The 18,607-nt window shown below is 38.8% G+C and overlaps 3 protein-coding genes across 6 annotated transcripts; 2 read left to right on the top strand and 1 right to left on the bottom strand.

Moving 5' to 3' along the window:
* Nucleotides 1-694: 694 nt before the first annotated feature.
* Nucleotides 695-9,048, bottom strand: LOC116215316. Of its 3 annotated transcripts, none has more exons than XM_031550974.1 (24): nt 8,778-9,048; nt 6,335-6,465; nt 6,129-6,213; nt 5,977-6,030; nt 5,804-5,895; nt 5,598-5,701; nt 5,438-5,510; nt 4,927-5,308; nt 4,508-4,831; nt 4,249-4,437; nt 4,067-4,162; nt 3,934-3,973; nt 3,544-3,671; nt 3,190-3,436; nt 2,983-3,104; nt 2,736-2,857; nt 2,558-2,657; nt 2,422-2,480; nt 2,188-2,281; nt 1,893-2,112; nt 1,691-1,792; nt 1,486-1,608; nt 1,120-1,182; nt 695-1,001 (listed from the first exon to the last, which is right to left on the bottom strand). In XM_031550974.1, exons 1-23 carry the CDS (start codon nt 8,826-8,828, stop codon nt 1,127-1,129), a joined length of 2,994 nt encoding a protein of 997 aa, XP_031406834.1. In that variant the 5' UTR covers nt 8,829-9,048; the 3' UTR covers nt 695-1,001; nt 1,120-1,126. The 3 variants fall into 3 exon arrangements, with proteins under 3 accessions (XP_031406834.1, XP_031406832.1, XP_031406833.1); XM_031550972.1 differs by having other exon boundaries at nt 1,490-1,608; XM_031550973.1 differs by having other exon boundaries at nt 1,490-1,608; nt 4,249-4,425; nt 8,778-9,047.
* A 2,681-nt stretch (nt 9,049-11,729) lies between these two features.
* Nucleotides 11,730-13,638, top strand: LOC116215462 (hydroxyethylthiazole kinase). The gene is made up of 3 exons (XM_031551179.1): nt 11,730-12,408; nt 12,848-13,260; nt 13,388-13,638. The coding sequence occupies exons 1-2, from the start codon at nt 11,974-11,976 to the stop codon at nt 13,238-13,240; spliced, it is 828 nt and encodes a 275-aa protein (XP_031407039.1). The 5' UTR covers nt 11,730-11,973; the 3' UTR covers nt 13,241-13,260; nt 13,388-13,638.
* Nucleotides 13,639-13,800: 162 nt separating this feature from the next.
* LOC116215461 lies at nt 13,801-17,792 on the top strand. 2 transcript variants are annotated; one of them, XM_031551178.1, is made up of 5 exons: nt 13,801-15,452; nt 15,775-16,065; nt 16,347-16,625; nt 16,829-17,105; nt 17,471-17,792. In XM_031551178.1, the coding sequence occupies exons 2-5, from the start codon at nt 15,895-15,897 to the stop codon at nt 17,512-17,514; spliced, it is 771 nt and encodes a 256-aa protein (XP_031407038.1). In that variant the 5' UTR covers nt 13,801-15,452; nt 15,775-15,894; the 3' UTR covers nt 17,515-17,792. The 2 variants fall into 2 exon arrangements, with proteins under 2 accessions (XP_031407038.1, XP_031407037.1); XM_031551177.1 differs by lacking the exon at nt 13,801-15,452 and having other exon boundaries at nt 15,760-16,065.
* The last annotated feature ends 815 nt before the right edge of the window (nt 17,793-18,607 follow it).

Raw genomic sequence — 18,607 nt, 5'->3', positions numbered from 1 at the left:
ATTCTATTATTCAAAAATTCAATAACAAAATCATTACTGCATTATTTTTTCTCTAATTTAATAATAAATTATCTCACATACTTTCTTTGACTATTTTTATTATCAATTTTTTAATAATAAATTTTTCATCTACTTTCACATCCATATATACATATCAATTTTTTGATACTAAAATTTTCATTTACTTTCACATATATATATACATACATATATATTCACACATTAATATATTTGTTAACACTTGCAATCATTGCACAAAATCAAGTTAAGTCCGATCATCATCCAACTCGAAAACCAAACGCAAGCTTAGTAATTTAATCATGGAATTGTATATATGGGAAATTGTATATACAATATGGTTTTTCTTTTTTGGTTAGGTACATATATAATATGGTTTGATTGAGAGGAAACAATTAATTGTGAGGTGGATTAGCTCATAAACGGCTGGAAATAACCCCACCGTATAGATATAGATTGAATTATATTGTCTTTCTGTTTACCTTTTTTTTTTTGTGCATAACATATATAGTATCCAAAAATTTAATAGGCTCGACTAACTTAAATTTATGTTGGGTCAATCTACTAGAAGTAAAACTCTTTCAATGGTGAATTGTCACCAGGAGTACTACATTGATTACTATTTGCAGTTAATTGTACAATACATATACATATATATGGATATACACACAATAAATTAATGAAAAATAAATAAATAAAAGATAAAATAGGTGCTCGGGAACAATTTTTAGTAACCCAGAAAACCCTGCAAGCCATTTTTGTACTCATATATATACGCGAATGTCAATTTATACACACACAAGAAATTAATTAATAAAGGCAACAAACTAATTCAAACTTGCTAGCAACCATCATATGATCAATCATTTAATTATATCTCACAAGCTTCTCTTATCCTGCTCTGCAGTTTTCAGCAACTCCTTTGCCATGGCTGAGAATGACATTGCTGTGTCTTGCATCTGTGTCGCTTTCAGGCTTATTCCCTGCTCCATCGTTTAACCGGAAAAGACGAAAATCAAATCGTGAATAAAAGGCCCCGAGTATACAGTGAGTGACTTGTTAATCGAATTTGGATGAGTGCAGCAAGCTCGAGCACTGCACCTGTAACTTATTCAGATGCTCTTGCAGCTTGTTTTCTGCCATTTTGGCAGAAGTAGTCGATTCCTGCGGAGAAAGACCAATTGACATATCATGATTGCAAGAAAATACGACCATGGTCAACAGATAAATTGGCATCTACATCTAGATGCTTACACAATCATGGTCAACCTCAAGAGCAGAAACGATTGTGCATGTTATTGCTGACATATCGGTTTTGACCCGAAATCTTAATGTGCACTTCTAAACTAAGATCATAAAGATTAGATTAATGAAGTGAGTTTAATTATTTACTTTGGAAGCATAAGTCATTTCCTTTCCCCGCAGCTGATCATATAGACAAATAGATCATTTCTTGAATGAACTTACTTACACTGGAAGTTGCAAATCCATATTTTTTCTTGATTTGATCAACAGCTCCGACCTTCTCATCCTGCTGCTCCTCCTTTATACCGTTCTTATCATTCTTGGCCTTCGCAGTCTTCAGTTTACCTGAAAAATTAAGAGTTCAACTGGATCACACTAAGTCCAACAAGTCTTCTACATCAGTACTCCCTCGAGTCCCTGCTCTCACCTTTAAATGTCAGAAATTTGCTGGACAGGTTCTTCTTGTTAAGGCCTGCAAACATATTTTGCCCTCTTGGTTTCTCTTCGAAATCTTCAAGGTCAATATCATCTTCATACCAGGAAAAACAATGAAAATGAAAAGTGGTTAAGCTCGAATACGTTGAAACTTAATAATGAAGAAGAATTCAGATGATGACATTATCATATACCAATGTTTAAGTCAGTATCATCTTCTTCCCCATGAAGATTGCGTCTAGTGTCATTATCTATGGCCTGATTAGCTCCATCCCGAGCCTCACAAGGAAATTTCTCGGTCGAGAAGACCGCAGGAAGTCCTTCGAAGCTTTCCTGAGGATCTTCTCTTTCCAGATCCAAGGCTTGCTTTTCTTTACCGGATTTTGTTTCTCCAAAGACAGAGCTAAATAAGCCCTACGGGAGACAACATAAGAATAATTAAAAATCACAGGGTGATCGTGTAATATGTGCATAAGAATCTGCAGCTACCTTCTTCTTCTCTTTAGGGACAATAGACAACGGTTCTGCCCTTCCTTGATAATTCAGATTCTTCAAGTATACTTGGCCAATGGATTCGAAAAGCCTAAATGATAAGGAAAAAAGTGTAAATGTTATCAGGTTGCTGGATTCCCAATCTTCTGTTCGAAAAGTTCCTATCGTACTGATTTCAGAGAAAACACATAATCTAATGCTATTATTTCCTAAAAGACCGACAAGACGCACCGGCACAAGTTCTTCTGCTGAAGAATTGAGAAAAGATAGAGCTCTTGATCTCCGGTCACCTGTTCCAGGTAAAGCAGAACTGTTAAACACATATCTTTATATGAGATCGGGAAACCAAATGCATCTGCTTTTATACCATGAGGATCTGTCCGTCCTGTGAGGAGCATATGGAACTTTCCGAATACGTAAACCCTCTTATGGACGCTTCCTTAAGCAAGGACAGCTCCGGTAAGGACCTAAATGGATTGATTTAAATAAGAATTAGGCTTGGCACGTGATTCTGCTTTTAAGACTGTAAAAAGAGTGCCAAACACCTTATCTCAATCTTCCCGCAAGTGAAGAGAAGTACAAGGCCTGGTGCGGGTCCATAGAATGTCGATGCCCAACAGCAAGAGACTGAGTGGAACTTCTTCTTGTAGATTACCTTCTTTACACCCTATAAATAAACCGAATAGAAACCGGGAGGAAGGGGGGGGGGGGGGGGGGGGGGATGTTGTAGTTATTGGGACCATCGGCGTAGCTGACAAAATAACAGGAAATGTGATGAGTTCTCATTACTACCTGAACCACTTGGTTTAAGGAGTACAGGTAAACTGCTTTCTCAGAGCATAGCAACACTAAGCCCTGCTCTGGATTTGAGCAATTCATTGCTGTCCGTCCCGAAGATATTGTGCACCCATCCACTGCAAACACAAAACCAATTCAATCAGTTTTAGTTGGTACCACCATTGATTTTATCGTCGTCTGTAACAGGAAATTGGTTCTTACTGAAAACTTCCATGAATAAGGCCTTGGAAGGCTTTTTTGGATTAACCATGCCACTGCTGAGTGTTTTCCCGGTGTCACTGTCCAGAGCCAAAACCGAGGAGTCCCTCGTTGCAACGACCATCATGTTCTTCTCAAACCCATGCAAAGAGCAGCTAGCAAACTGTAGAGCGATTATCCCAGAAGAAATTCCGCTTTGAATGCTTTCAGTGCATAATACTCTAAGCCCTTCAACTTCAATCAGTGATACCTGACAGGAAAAATGAATTTCTACATCGGACTTCCTATATTTTTCATATATCGATATATAAAGACTACAGGGGAGCCCAAATAAATGGATGGAATGGAAAGACCGACATATCCTTGATCAGAACCAACAGCAATGTGTCCCGAGTTGTTGCTGATGTTTATAGATAGTATAGTTCCATTAAGCTGGTGGACTTTAACGCTATCGATAAGGTGATTGTTTCCCTTCTTCGTGCTACCTGCAAATACAACCGTATGAAAAATGAAATGATTATATGTCTATATCTTTTCTATAACTTTTATGGCCTCGTGGATTTCCCGAGCTGGGAGTTAATATTTACATTCTAGGGGAAGCGATTAACAACAATTAATGTGTTCTGGATTATTGAAAAATATTGCCCAGATAAATAATTACAATCATCTTACATACATTTTACGTACTCTAAGCCTATATTCAGTTACTCAAATCAGCAGCATGCAAGACCGAAGATATCTTGTTACCTGAGTTATATGCCTCGGTTTTGAATTTAAAGATGCGAACCTGTGGATTGTATATAGAGATAGTACAAATCAAACTGGTCTTCTATAATGGTAATTCATTGTATCTCCGTAAATTTATGAACAGGCATCTCACCGTTCCACACTTATCTCCGGAAACAAGGATTCGAGAATTGCTATCAAAGCACAAAGCCGTAACTGTGACCCCACTCAGAGAAAAGTCACCCTCGCTCTGCATAATTTTCAAGTTTTAACCCTTGAGATGAGTCCAGTACGAAAACTTTAATGTCAGACTACGAAAAATATAAGAACAATTACCTGCTGTTCTAGCGACAAGATCGGGAAAAAAGGACATGCTCCATCCCAAAAATTAACACATCCATTGCTATGTCCTGTTATGTATAAATATTTAACCTTGGAAAATCCCCTGAAATTCGACCTTGTCCCCTCTTTAGCATTTTTCTCCAAGGCAAACAGTGATGGAATATGTTTTGCCTGTTGAGCAAGCTGCAAATGAGTGAACCAGTTGACATGATCGTAAAAAGCTGATAAGAGGGAGAAGATCAGTTGCATCTACCTCATCATTGAGAGTCCATGCTTCATCACTATTCATAATAAGTTTCGAAATGCTGATGGTCGAATCAGCAGATGGCAACTTAATGGTGACTTCCCTTGGAAGTGAGGGAGAAGACTTGGACTGGCTCTGAAGGAGATACTTCTCAATGGCAGAGTCATCATAAGCAAACACTCGTCCCGACTTTCCAAGGGTTAGCAATAAGTTTTGGTTGTGCTTGTTGTGCTCACTGGTGCTCGAGAAAATCTCCATATCTATGCACGGTTCAGGCAGTTGAAGCCCCAACTTGATTGTTCGAGACTCGATGTGATCATTCAGTAAGACCACCTGCAAAGCAATCCCGAACTTCAGTAACTTTATTCGCCTTATTATCCTCGGAGGTTTCAGAATCCCTCTAGCAAAATATAATCTATATAATTTACCTGCATCAAGATAGTAGAAACGACATCAGAAGCACCCATTATGTAGAGCCGACTTGTCCTTCCATCTCCATGAACCCACTTTATGGAAGATACAGGAATCTTATCTAACTTATACCCGATGTTAAGCTTACAAATGGGGCCCGCTTGAGAACCTCTCTCCAATGCTAATTCAGTTCTTCCCGGTATGCTCCAGAATAAGATATCTCCTGTGTTATACCCGATAACGACTTTACTTCCGAGCGGGCAAGCCCAGCATGCAGAAGTCGCTTGCTTTCTTTCACTATGTAGAGTTTGCAGGTTGTTCCCACTGGTTGAGAAGATCGGCTTGCTCTGATGTATGTCCCACAATGTTATAAGACCATCTTTGTATATTATCAGGACCCTGTATTCAGACAAGTCATGCGTCGAGATTCATTAACATAACTCAAACTCGTGAATGGAGTTAAATATGGGTTGCTTCCCCCCGATACTGGATCATCAATATGTTCTGAATATCAAAAGAGCTGCTTACCTCTTACTCTCGGCCGTTGGTTGTGGCAGCATCCGTACAACAGAACTATCAGGTGACAAATGATTTTGATCCCCTGAAAGGTTAGATGGTGATTAATAACAGCGCAAAAAATAAGTTACGAATGCCACAAGATACGGCGATATAAATTAGTGAAACTCACCGTGGGATATGGCAAAAGGTATGGTATATTTCATTTGGATCAAATGACTCGTGTCCTGATCAAACTTCAAAACCGAAATATTGCCAGCAGAATCTCCAACATATCTGCCCACACGTACATGAACTTATATACACACTTCAGAATGAACTCAACAAGACGTACAGATCCAATAAAACCTAGTTTAAATCCGAGATTGAAGCACATACATGTACAGGCTTCTTTGCAAGACTTCAAAAGCTGTTATCTCTCGTTCAAATTCATATATGTGCGACAGGATCTTGTTCTCTAAGTCCCAAGCCTAAAAGGAACTGCATTGTGATTACTTCGCATCCCCGTGAAATTAAAAATCGTAAGTAGAATGAGGTCATGTCATACTTGCCTCGATCCGATTCCTGAGAGTTACATTTAGCAGAACCCCTTGGTTCTCGATGAACTGACGGCAGAGGAGCCATCATCAGTTGCTTGTCAATGAACATGAACCTGGAAGCTAATCATGCAAGGCAATTGAAATTATGGATCAGGACATGAAACCTGTAAATACTTGCTCGGTCCTGCCCCGTCGGACTGGAGCATAGCTTGAGAGCTGTCAGGTCCGAATAACTTGATCCTACCATCCCTGCAAACATGATCACACAAGTACACTATCTATGAATACCAACCACTGGATCATCATCGTAGACCCCATAAATCTAGACAATATGACATGGTAGGAGAAAGGTCAAGAAAAAGGATCTTACTTTGTGGAAACCGCGAGTATCCCTTGACTCGTATCGCAGGCAAATTTAGTGCATCCTGATGGGACCCCGTAATGAAAAACCATAACAGGGTCCACCTCAACCGCTTTTAATCCTTCTACATTTCCACCGGGCTGCAAAAAATAAGGCAAATCCCGCATACATTAGTTGATATATTGATTCAAATCAAACTGTAACCTCATTGTTCATTCATTATATTAGTCGAAAGCAGCAGAACTGAACATAATACAAATCACTTCAATTTTTTTCCCAGCTATATATCGTGCATTGCGCTCACTTGTTTGATGAGCCAAAGACACAGGGAAACATATGGGCTTGGATTAGTTAATTATGGAATAATGAAAATAATACTTGAAAATTTGGACCAGCTAAGGATATGTTTATAAACTGTTTAAAATTGAGCTACGAATTACATAAATGTTTTTAAAAAGTTACTAAAATGATCCAGAGATTCTAAGTTTATATTTTGCATTCCTCAACGAAATGAAGAGGAAAATGTAGATTTGGAGAAAGAAATTAAATTCCACCAGAAATTCGGATGTATAAAATATGATGTTTGACGTGAATGTTTTAAAAAATGTCAACGTCGAAGATGAGAGAAATTTTCATACCACTATGACACTTCATCTAGTTCGTGTGAAAGTGATCTCTTCATTTTCTTTCCTCGAAGAAAAAACAAATTTGCGTGGGGCTGCGTACAGAAATTATAACACCACCGCCCACCACGTGGATGTGTTGACTGACAGTCCCTGTCAGTGTTAATTTACATCTTTTTTTCTATAAAATAATTTTTTGTAATATAATTATATAATAACAGAGATTCGGTCACTAGTTACCTTAAATTTATCTAGATATTATTAAGAAAAACCTTAAATAATCAGAAGATTAGCCAGACAAAGAATAATACCTCGTGAAAAAACAGGTATGCATATATTACATTCAAAATTTGTAGATATTACCTTACACGTCCTAAGAATTTTACTTGTTGCGCTTTTAACTTGAAAAGAAAAAGGGGAATTTAGCAGTAATTTCATTTAAAATTGAAAATTCCGTTCAAAATTTGCACATATTATCCCAAAAATCCTAAGGATTTTCTTCTTTTTGTTACTCGAAAAAAAAAAAATGAAAATTTTATTCACTATGCGTCAACCCAAGGGAACAATTGACATATCATCGTCATCATAGATGATATTATCCTAATCGAGCAATTATTATTATTTCTTACGTGCCACCTAAACATGAAACTAATGATTACATCCCACTACTTTCTTTTTCTTCCTTTTTCTTCCCGTGATTTTCTCTAAATATTTTACATTTACACAATTCTAAAACATCCACTTAAATAAATGTCTAAAGGGTCATATTTTTGACAGTTAATAACTAACCAAAAAAAGAACCTTCCTCCTATATACATTAGTCATTAATTAGTCAAAGCAGCTTCTTTGGTGGGCCGACATAAATAAAATTATATTATGTTATTGACCCAAAAAAAATTCAAATCAAATCATCAATCAATTGTAATATCTAAATTTTGAGTGACTCTGATATATCATCTTCGTTTTAATAATCCTCAACTCTTCAGTTTTTTTTTATTTTCATTTTAATCAAATTATAATACTTAATTGTTATATTAAAAAATTGTGAGCAAAGTAAAGATTAAAAAGTGTCTTCAAAAATAAAGAAATTTCTCTATGAGCTAAATATTTTCTCGAAAATACCAAACAAATCATGTTTTATCCATTTTCTTATACAACCATGTAAAATGCGGGCCGGCACCTATTTATATTAATTAAATTAAAGAAAGTTTTATATATTAACAACCCAGGAAAAAAAAAGTTTTGCATTCTTTTTTTAGCAATCTCCTTTTATAGTAGATAATTTGTAAAATCTTCTCACATCATAAACAACCACATTAAGCACAAGTCAAGATAAGATTCAGCTCCCCAGCACCACCCGATTACATATCCAGTCTATATATAATTGCAAAAAATAAAAGAAAAAAAAAATGTACTTATTGCTCATTTTCCAAGTTAATTACTACTTATCTCGATAAATACTAATGGAGTTAACAAAAAACCTCAATGTTCGAGCTTGGGGAGGGGAAAAAATGCAAAATCAAGCTTATTATTGATCATGTCAATAGGAAAAAGGCAAGATCGATCGATCGATCTTGCTTAATCGCCTCGAATCAAATTAACTAGGCCGAAAACGAAAATGGACATTAGAAAATATCACCGGAAAAAGAAACAGGGGACACAAAAATTCATCAAAGCCAAAGAAGTAGCTCAGAAGAAAAAAGCTACTGACCAGAAACAGACACACACAGTAAAATGGGACTGAGCACGGGGATCGATCCCGAGCTATAAGAAAAAAGATTGACAGCGAAGATGGACAGGGGTTGATTTGATCAGTCTGAGTGGCTTACCTTCTTCGTAGAAGCCGCAGCTGCCTTCTCGACGAGCTTTCTAACGAACATTGGAGCTCGAGTCTCCGCTGGACCGGTGTCGGGAAGTGCGATCGGAGGCGATCCGGGAATGGATCCGTCGGGGTGCGAATGGACAGGGGAAGGGCCAAAATCTGCTTCGAGATGACCGACCGGCAGATGAAAGCGAGAGAGAGAGAGAGAGAGAGAGAGAGAGAGACAGAGAGGAGAGTGATGAAAGAAAGAGAGAAACGGTTAACGCAGCGGAAAGGGGACAAAATCAGCGGTTTTTCTTATTGGGAGGGAGGGGAGGGACACGACAAGGGCAGTTAATCTGACGGGGATTAAGGAGGGGAAGCGGGACACGTGGAGGGTGATTAGGTGGTCCAACGATAAGCCGCTGAAAGGAATAAAGGAAAATCTATTTGACGATTTTGACTTCCTGTCCACAAGCAAAAACTAACGGGGAAAACGACAGAGAGATGCAAAGTAGTTAAGTTGTGTGAGGGGCCAAAAAAACAAACTGTAATTAATAATAAAATATACATATCATAAATTAGGAGGGAAAGGGAGTTAGTGCAGAGTAAGCTCTCATCTGTCAATTAAGAGAATGCAAGTTCGATTCTCGCTGTGAAGCTACTCGTATTCCTTCATTAACTTTTAAAATTTCTATTTCGTTGTATTAAGTCAATGTGTCTCTTTTGTAACGTAAAAAATGAATAAGCACACAAATAATGTGTCTTAATCATTTTTATCTTTAATTTTTGCAAAACATTAGTAAAAGAAAACCAAATATCTTTTTCTTTTCCTTGTTTTCTTCCTTTGTAAAAGAAAAGCAATATTATTATTTATATTTATGTATAGGAAGGAAAAGCAAAATGGTTTATAAAGGTTGATGGTGATAACCAAGATGGACATGTTCACACAAGTCATATACTGACACGTGGACTGCTTAGGTGTCGTAGTGGGCCCTTGGCCGGTTTTAAGGACCCCATTCCGAATTTGAAAGATAATCTCTTTCGAAAGCACTTTTGACAATTGAGCGCGTAATAGTATCATCTAGGTTAAAATTACTCGGCCACCCTTTTTTTTTCTTTTTTGGATAAGAGAAATTTAAAATTATTCATTCCGTGCACCATCGAGAGTTTATGGAGTCTCGAAAAATTAGTTGGGTGAAATCCGAATATCCGAGTCAATTTTTTTTAAAAAAGAGAAATTTGGAGGAAGAATATTCAAAGGTTGTTACTTTTTGGAATCCTTCTCCGAATTTTTTTTTCTATGATTATGATTGTTTTCCTTGAATTTTAGATAATATGATCTCTTTTATGTGGTAAAAATATATATAACTCTCTGAGCAACAACTTCTCTTTTTCATTGTGCTCATTTCTTCTTCAAATTGAATAGTTCAATGTCGGGTTCGATTTGTTGTTTCTCAATGTCTATGACCGGCAGCGTAGTGCTGATTTATAGAGAGTTTATGACTAATGGTGTTCCTTATCTTCGTCAGAATGATTTACCCAATTGATGCATGTTTTTTATGGACACCATGAGTCATATTTAATCTTTTTAAAAAGGAAAGATTTAACTGTAGTTCCTTTTCTTTTCGGTATTCAATATATGTACATTATGAAATATTAATATAAAAATAAACAAATACACAAATATCTGATTTAAAACCAAACTGGGGGCGAGGCCGCGCTTCGCTGTAGCAGTCCGATTGCAATGCAAGAGTATTATATATTTGTATTATCTTCTCTTGAAATATATTACATTGTTTTTGTTAAACACCATAATGTTGTGCTAAGCATGAAATATTATCTTTCTTAAACCAAAAGCCAATGCAACACTTTCAATTAGATAGTTTTGAGTATGATACTTTAATTTATTGAATATAACTTCCAATGATTGGATAATACATGAAATATTAAAGATTTACACATATATATTAATGAAATTTGAATACTAAAAATATTATAAATTTGTATTTTTTAGTATTGGGGTGGACCTATTTATAGAAATTTGATTTCTTAGTTATGCTTTATATATTGAGAGGTAGAACTATTTAAATAGAGATAATACGTTAGAACAAGGGAAGAGAGAAGAAAGGAACTATGTACCTGTATGTGGTATTGTTAATACTACAATCTTATTATCTTTATTCTAGTCGCCAATATTTTGAATTAAATATACTTTTTATATTTTTATATCATTTATTCTTGAATTACAATAGTATAATGTAATGTTTTTTTGCAAAACATCTATGCTATTGTAAAAAATACCAATTGTAACATTGGGAACCAAAATTTACTTCGACAATATTAGTCCAAAATATATAGATGATTGAGTTCATCAATAAATTTAATAAAATTAAATGATTTTATAATATTATTCTTTTTTTAAGACTGATTAGTTGAGATCTTAAAAATCTATTACTTATGATGTTATTTAAAATATATATGTAAAGAGAAGGATTTAATGATAATAAATTTTGTTTAAAAAAGAAAAAAAAGTAGAAGAAAGAATTGCATGATCAGTTAGAGCCCGAGACATCATAATTGAAAAAATATTATAAGACTCTAACAACACTAAATTCATTGTTTCATCATGTACTAATTATGCATAAGCAAAAATTACGCACAATATCAATTTGAGGAAAATAAATATCCACGCGAGTATCAAAATGATATTTTATTCTACTTTTGCAGGATGTAATATGTTTAGTTAAATCTATATGTAGCTAAAATATCTTAGGTTTGAAAGTTATTTGGAGGATGTAAAAAGAAATCAAAAGAATGGATAAAGATGAAAAATATTAAAGTTTATTGGGAAAATGTTAAAAATGGGGAAAGAAAAGGGTAAAATTTTAAAAGTAAAAAAAAAAAAAAAACCTGAAGGACAGGTATCTTTATTTCCTTTCATTTATATAAGATATTAGATATTTATAAGATTCCCCGATAAATAAAAAACACAATTAACCACCAGCCAGGTATCACTGAATCTAGCATTACGGGTAACGTGGCAAAATCACGGTCTTTCACCTGCGGTAGGATTAAATCTCAGCCGTGAACTTCCCTCCCCGCCGGAGCTCCACCTCCGATCCAAGATTCCCTTCTCCCAAGGGCCAATGAACCCTTCCTCACGATGATTCAGTTTTGGTACTCTCTCTGACCTGAACAGAAAGGAAGCTTAACCCTCGGCAATGGAGGGAGCCGGAGCAATGGAGTGGGGCCCGCTTGCCTGGAGCCTGCTCTCGAGGGTGCGGCAGCAGTCGCCGTTGGTTCAGTGCATCACCAACTTCGTGTCCATGGATCTGATGGCTAACGTCCTCCTCTCCGCCGGCGCGTCGCCGGCGATGATCCACTCCCTGGAGGAGCTCCCCGAGTTCACTCCCAACGCCCACGCCCTGTGCATCAACGTTGGCACCCTCACCTCCCACTGGCTCCCGGCCATGAAGGCCGCGGCCAGCCTTGCGGTCCAGCATGGGAAGCCTTGGGTCCTCGACCCGGTCGCTGCCGGCGCCTCCAGTTTCCGCCTGAAGGCCTGCACGGAGCTCGTCGATCTTAGGCCGACCGTTATCAGAGGAAACGGGTCCGAGATCATGGCGCTCGCCGACGCTACTGTCGGCACCGCCAAGGTAACGTTTCCATGTTATCGCTTTGTGTTTAGGTATCATCCGAACATGTTATGCTGGAATTGGACGAGTTTGTTTGTCGATGAAGTTGTTTCCAAGCCAATTAATGGAGCTGTCCCGACAGTTTCAAGGCAACTACGTAATGAAGCCATGACACATACATACAGATATTGTCCCCGTGACACATCAATAGTGTTAAAAACTGCGGGAAGGAAAGAGTTTGATATCGGCTCTTTGGAAGGTTGTGTTGGGGATGGCCTTGATTACGATGTTCTTGAGTGAATCATCAGCAATATCGACACTACAGCCGTAAACTGATGATTGTCATTCGTTGAAGTATGCCATATATTACTGTTGTATGGCATGACTGTGCAATGCAATGCCTTAACTTCTTGAAATGGGTTGAGTTCTACATGACTGATGGGAAGCACTTTTTTTATAGGGAGTGGACAGCGCTCACAACTCGATGGATGCAGTAGAAGCAGCTAAGTCCTTGGCTCTATCAAGCGGAGCTGTTGTTGCTGTAACTGGGGCTGTTGATATCATCACGGATGGCCACAGAGTCGCAGGGGCGGCCAATGGAGTGGCGTTGTTGCAGAAGATAACAGCCACTGGGTGTTCGGTCACTGCATTGATTGCAGCTTTTGTTGCAGTCGACCCGACACATGCCTTTGAAGCAACAGCTTCGGCACTATCCATATTTGGTGTTGCTGCAGAGATGGGGATAGAGATGGCAAAGGGTCCAGCTTCGTTGCGCGTCCACTTGATAGATTCTTTGTATGGGATTGATGAGGCTTCGGTATTGTCTCGGGTGAAGATCACGCACATGAAATGATTTGGAAGATCTCATTAGGGGTATGTTAAAATATACTGCACCTTCAATCTCGCTTTTGTATAGCAAAGTAGTGCTTCACATATAAGCAGAAAACAGCTCCGAGAGTAGATTAGTCGGTTCAAGCTCTTTAATTATGTTTTTGGGCAGGTAAAAGCTTAGCCAATTCTTTAAGAGAAAGTGCTACCAAATAGTTCTGCGATCTCCTTCCTTTTGTGTCTCTTGGGGAAGTGTTCTCGGAGGGGTCTGCTAAGTGAACTTGTAAGCGGCTACTGATAAAATCATTTATATCAGAGCTCAGCTCGTCTGCCAAGCATAAAGTCTGTTTGGTCGCCAACGCTCTGGTTTGCTGTACCGGGAAAGATACTAATTAGATCATGCTCTGGTTCTCATTTTATGATGATTGAGAAGCAAAGGACCCTTCATAGCCTATGATTGTGAATTGCATTACATCAAGAACGAAGTACATGCTCGAACTTCTGTAGTAAACTTTCTAAGAGGAGATATCCACGGGAAGGTAGGAGAAAACAGAGAGACTACTCATTTCTCGGAACCATTTTATCTTGCAGAATATCCACGGGAGCTTAAGAGATGGCCTTTTTTGCCTCGAGTGATATCTCCATAGACGAGACAATTACTCCATTCTTCTTATTTTTGTTGAAAATCCCCCTTCTCTGATCCTTCCAACTTTTTGTGATATCTGCGAGTAGTTGCCATACCAATAGATTCTCTAAAGGTACTATATATAAAGTTTTTCCAGTGCCCAACTCTGCTTGCGCAATCTTGTTGGTTCCGCCTAATGGCATAGAAGGAAAAATATGGCTGTTCTCAGCACCGTTTCGATCCAAGAATTGTCTTTACACAAGATGGGAATGTTAAACGCCACGAGTTAACTTCTAATAGCCCGTCGTGTTGAGACTTGAGAGCAAGAGAAACTTCAAACCCTTACTTTTGTTTTTTCGCCCCATGTCGTTGCACTGGACAAGATTTCCCTTCCTGAAAACAGGAAATTACATCCCTTTCTGCCTTTTTCAGGATCTTGTGGCATGACCCTTGTGGTTATTAACGATTTTGCAGCTTATCTCGAGGTAATTCGTCAATGCAATGCTCTCTCGCTAATTATAACTGTGTAAGTTCGACGATTTAGGGAAATGTCATCACCCAGAATCAAAATCTTTGCCTCGTGTTCTTACTAAGAGCGACATGATGAAAGCACTCGTCCTTATCAGCAAGGGCCAGGCCTCTTTCTTGAATAACATTGATGCTGTTGAGGCTCATATTCATTTGTGCAATCATGGACTATTTCTCGTCCCACTATTTCGCTGCATTGTAGCCGCTGTACATATCAGGTGCGGGACAAGCTTATGGACCTTGTTGATGCCATCAAATTGCTCCAGGTCTCTATCTTCGGCTCTCTAGGATTTGTCCACTGATTTTAACCTTAGCCACAGCTCTGAAGTTATCACATGATAAACATTTTGTGTGGCCCGGTTAGATATGAGCCTCTGCTTTCAAGCTGTGGAGCAACGGATTGCACCTCCACGACCCAGTCGTGAGTTTTCTTTGTCACTGTTTGATTCGGTGCTATCGCCTCAGAATGTACAGTACAATCTTTCAGATTGCCCTACTTGTGATTGACATCAACATTGATTCAGAATTGTTCAGCTGTAAAGTTACCATCGGGGATAGAACAGCTTTGTGACCCCGTCCTTTTGTTGGTCGTAGCTACTCCCCTTGTCTGTACACCATGACATTGCGCTCTGCATTTCAAAGATCAGAAAGAAGTGGCAGAAGGCTCGCCGACAATTCGCACAGCTTCATTTCTAGCTTAGTGAGACTGTTATATGAATTAGTACGATTCATATGCAGCGGAGTAGCTACTTACTGCCTTGGTGATCTTAGGTGGCTGACCTGTTTGGTTCCTCCGCCGATCAATTCGCTAATTGCATCATATGAAATCATAAGAGACTGCAGGGGAGTCTAATATATAGGAGGACATTTAGAATATTTATGAATTTTCAGCAACGTCTGCGCGACACATTTGATAGTTCATCTTGCGTATTTTTATGTACGAAGCGCATCGAGCTTAATAATTTGTTGAATCAGGTTGCTGATATACTCTTCAAAGTTTTGTTAATGTCATCAATAAAAATATGAAGATACAATTACTCGGAGAAACGGACCTGTCGGTTCATGAAGCGACAGATGGGAGAAGGTAAGGAACCTTACCTCAAATTTTCTGGTATTTTCATGCACGTTTACGGTTTCTATTTAGCTTGCCCTATTCTCAGTACTGCTCTATGCTGAACCAGAAGGACATTTCACTTATTCTCTCCTCTCTATCTGTCACCCCCCAAACTTAGAAATGCATATCTCAGATGACCATAACTATTTTTTTTTCCTGTTGTTTTCCTTCTTCTATTCGGTTTTTTCCAGTACCGCTCCGTTGTTAGTTCAATTTGCACCAGTTTCAGATCACCGTCGACCGATTTCTCTCTGCGAAGAGTCGGCCTGATTTAATTATGGATTTCTTTCAGAGAGCGAAATCTGTCCGTCTTCACAGCTACCACGACAAGTATCTGTTGGCGGATGATGACAAGGAATCGGTGTGCCAGGATCGGAACGGTACGATCAGGCAGGCGAAATGGGAGGTGGAAATGGTTCCTGGATACGATCACGTGATACGCTTGAAGAGTTGCTATGGGAAATATCTGACGGCCTCTAACGTGCCGTTCCTCCTTGGAATGACCGGGAAAAAGGTGCTGCAAACGCTTCCTAGGAGGCTTGACTCTTCCGTGGAATGGGAGCCTTTCAGAGAAGGAATGCAGGTACAAAGCGATTGATAGATTGTCGCCCGTAAAATCTAATAACACGTCAGAAAAATTTTCAGTTGGTAAAAACATTGTCTCTTGGGTGAAGTCTAATGAAAGATACCGTGTTTGAATACAATCCATTTTCTTTTCGGGTCCGAACCACAGATAGTCTTTCTTATGTTTTTCCCTTCTTCATTTCCATTTTTCTTAAACCGGGTTGTCTTTTGATAGAGGCAGTTAGTTAAGGATAATAGCGATCCGATTCTGCTCGTCATGCTGTGACTTTGATCTTTCAGATAAGGTTGAAAACACGATACGGGAACTTTCTGCGAGCAAATGGGGGCTTGCCGCCATGGAGGAACTCAATTACACATGACCGGACGCATAGACACAGGTCGACAGGACAGAATTGGGACCTATGGGACGTGGACATAGTAGAGCTTCGGCCAAAACCGGCAGCACCTCCTCCTCCAGAACCCAAAGTCGAGTCAGCTGAAGACACCGAATCAGAACCCGAGGAACCAGACTCTCCATCATCTATTTCTCTAACACGCCGGCCCATCCCCAGAAAGGAGGTTCGTATTACCTCAATGACGTTTTCCTCTTTTCCTTCACGAATGTCCTGGCAGTGACGAGCTCATGGACTCACTCCCAAATCAACCCAAAATTTGAAATGCCAAGTGTAGACTGTAGACACCCAGCTAAGACTTCAGATATTCCTATCACGGGAAGAAAATTCCGTACAGTTTATCATCATTGTACTTTGAACGTGCTGCAGGACGGTTCGTTCCCGTGCTCGCCGGTGAAAGCAGAGGGGAGGTTGATATCCTACAGAGTAGCCGATGAGAATGGGGACTTCATGGAGGAGGAGGAAGCTACGATCACGTTCAAGGGGAGCGGATTGGAGGAACTAGTAGAGACATTAGAGGATGAAACCGGACTCGAAGATATCATACTTTGTTCCCACTGGGGAGGGAAGCTCTATCCCCTCCGTTTGCAGCTCCCTCCGAACAACGCACAGATGCACGTTGTCGTTGTTCCGCCATCTTCAAGAGGTAACTTCTCATGCGATCGCAATACAAACAAATGAAAAGAGGAATGAAGAAGAATGAGAGTTTAAGGTTATGGTTATCCTCTTCGGTTTCCCTTCACATTCAACTTTCCGAACATGACCTTAAGGTTTTCGCTCTAGTGTGGCTAATTATGATAATCGAAGCACATTGTGTGCCTGATACATCTGTGCGTTTTGTCAAGTTATAAGTAATATATTACAACCAGTATATCATACAAGTTTCGAATTTATGATTTATATTTTTGGCGATGTCACGGTACATCTTCAGCTTATTGAGTGAGGCTAATTCTTTGGGGGTTGGTTTATGTACGAAGATCTAATGGTCTTTATTGTTTCTTGATTGTACAGCCGCGGGAGATGTCGAGGTTCCAGGCAGTCCAAATACAAGATAGATGATCAAAGAGGACACCGAGGAACTCTTTCGAGCGAATTATAAGGAGCTGTTTGGACATAATTCTCATAGATATTCTCATCAATTTCCTGTGGAAATTATACTTTTTTGACTTATTCCATTTCCATGTAGAAATGACTAAAGCGATATAAATTTTACTTGTTGGGGCTCTATGTTCATTCGAATATGTATGTGCTATATATATATGACTACCCTATAGCAAATTAAAATTGTATTCTAGACAAGTTACCCTAGTAATTTACTCGAACGTATCATACTTTCAACATTGATCCATTGTATACTCTGGCCGATCGTTCCCCTAATATGTATTGTAAATCATAATTTATTTACATTTGTTCCGAAAGGATCTCCCTAAACAAAGTCCTTGCCAACCATATGAGATCAGTGACTTCATATCTAATCCATTTGGATTGAGTCTTCGATGAAATGTGTACATATTGCTAACCGACAACTTCGGTCTTAATCGGCGACATAGCACCTAGCTAGAACGACGAAATATTCGAAAATGCATAACTGACTATCGGTGGGGACGATCCTGAGGCCTCAAGTTATGCAATGGTTGCTTCTTTTGAGACTGGCATTGGTGCTTTATAACCACTGAATCAACCTTTTATCGTATGCGCTACACCTAAAAACATAATCTAACGAACACCGGGAGCCATTGCCAGTCCTCTGGGACGTATTCATTCAATATAGATGGAAAGATACATGGAAATTCAATTTCTCCGAAAAATGTTTGGAGGGTGGTCCTTTTTCGCATGTCTCTACTTAGGAAAATGCCTTTATAATCACGAGATATGAGCAGGTCACAAACTGCACACTATGTAGATGAGCAATATTACTTGCAGCACATAAAAGATAGTACGCAAGAGGTGGATTTCTTTTTTTTTTTTTTTTTTTACATCTGTAAAAAATGATGTCCCTGATTTTGTCTCAAACTTGCATGATGAGCCATTGAATAGAAGCGAAAAGGGGGAGGGGGTTCTGGTTGCCCAACACCGGTGACCACCACCCCATGAGATCATCGAGGCTCAAGGATCACCTGCAATCTCGATCGGGCATTGGTGGTCGGT

Source organism: Punica granatum, chromosome 7, assembly GCF_007655135.1.
Source record: "Punica granatum isolate Tunisia-2019 chromosome 7, ASM765513v2, whole genome shotgun sequence".
Taxonomy (NCBI): domain Eukaryota; kingdom Viridiplantae; phylum Streptophyta; class Magnoliopsida; order Myrtales; family Lythraceae; genus Punica; species Punica granatum.
Note: the sequence above shows the minus strand (reverse complement) of the source record. Positions and strands in the feature narration are given on the sequence as shown.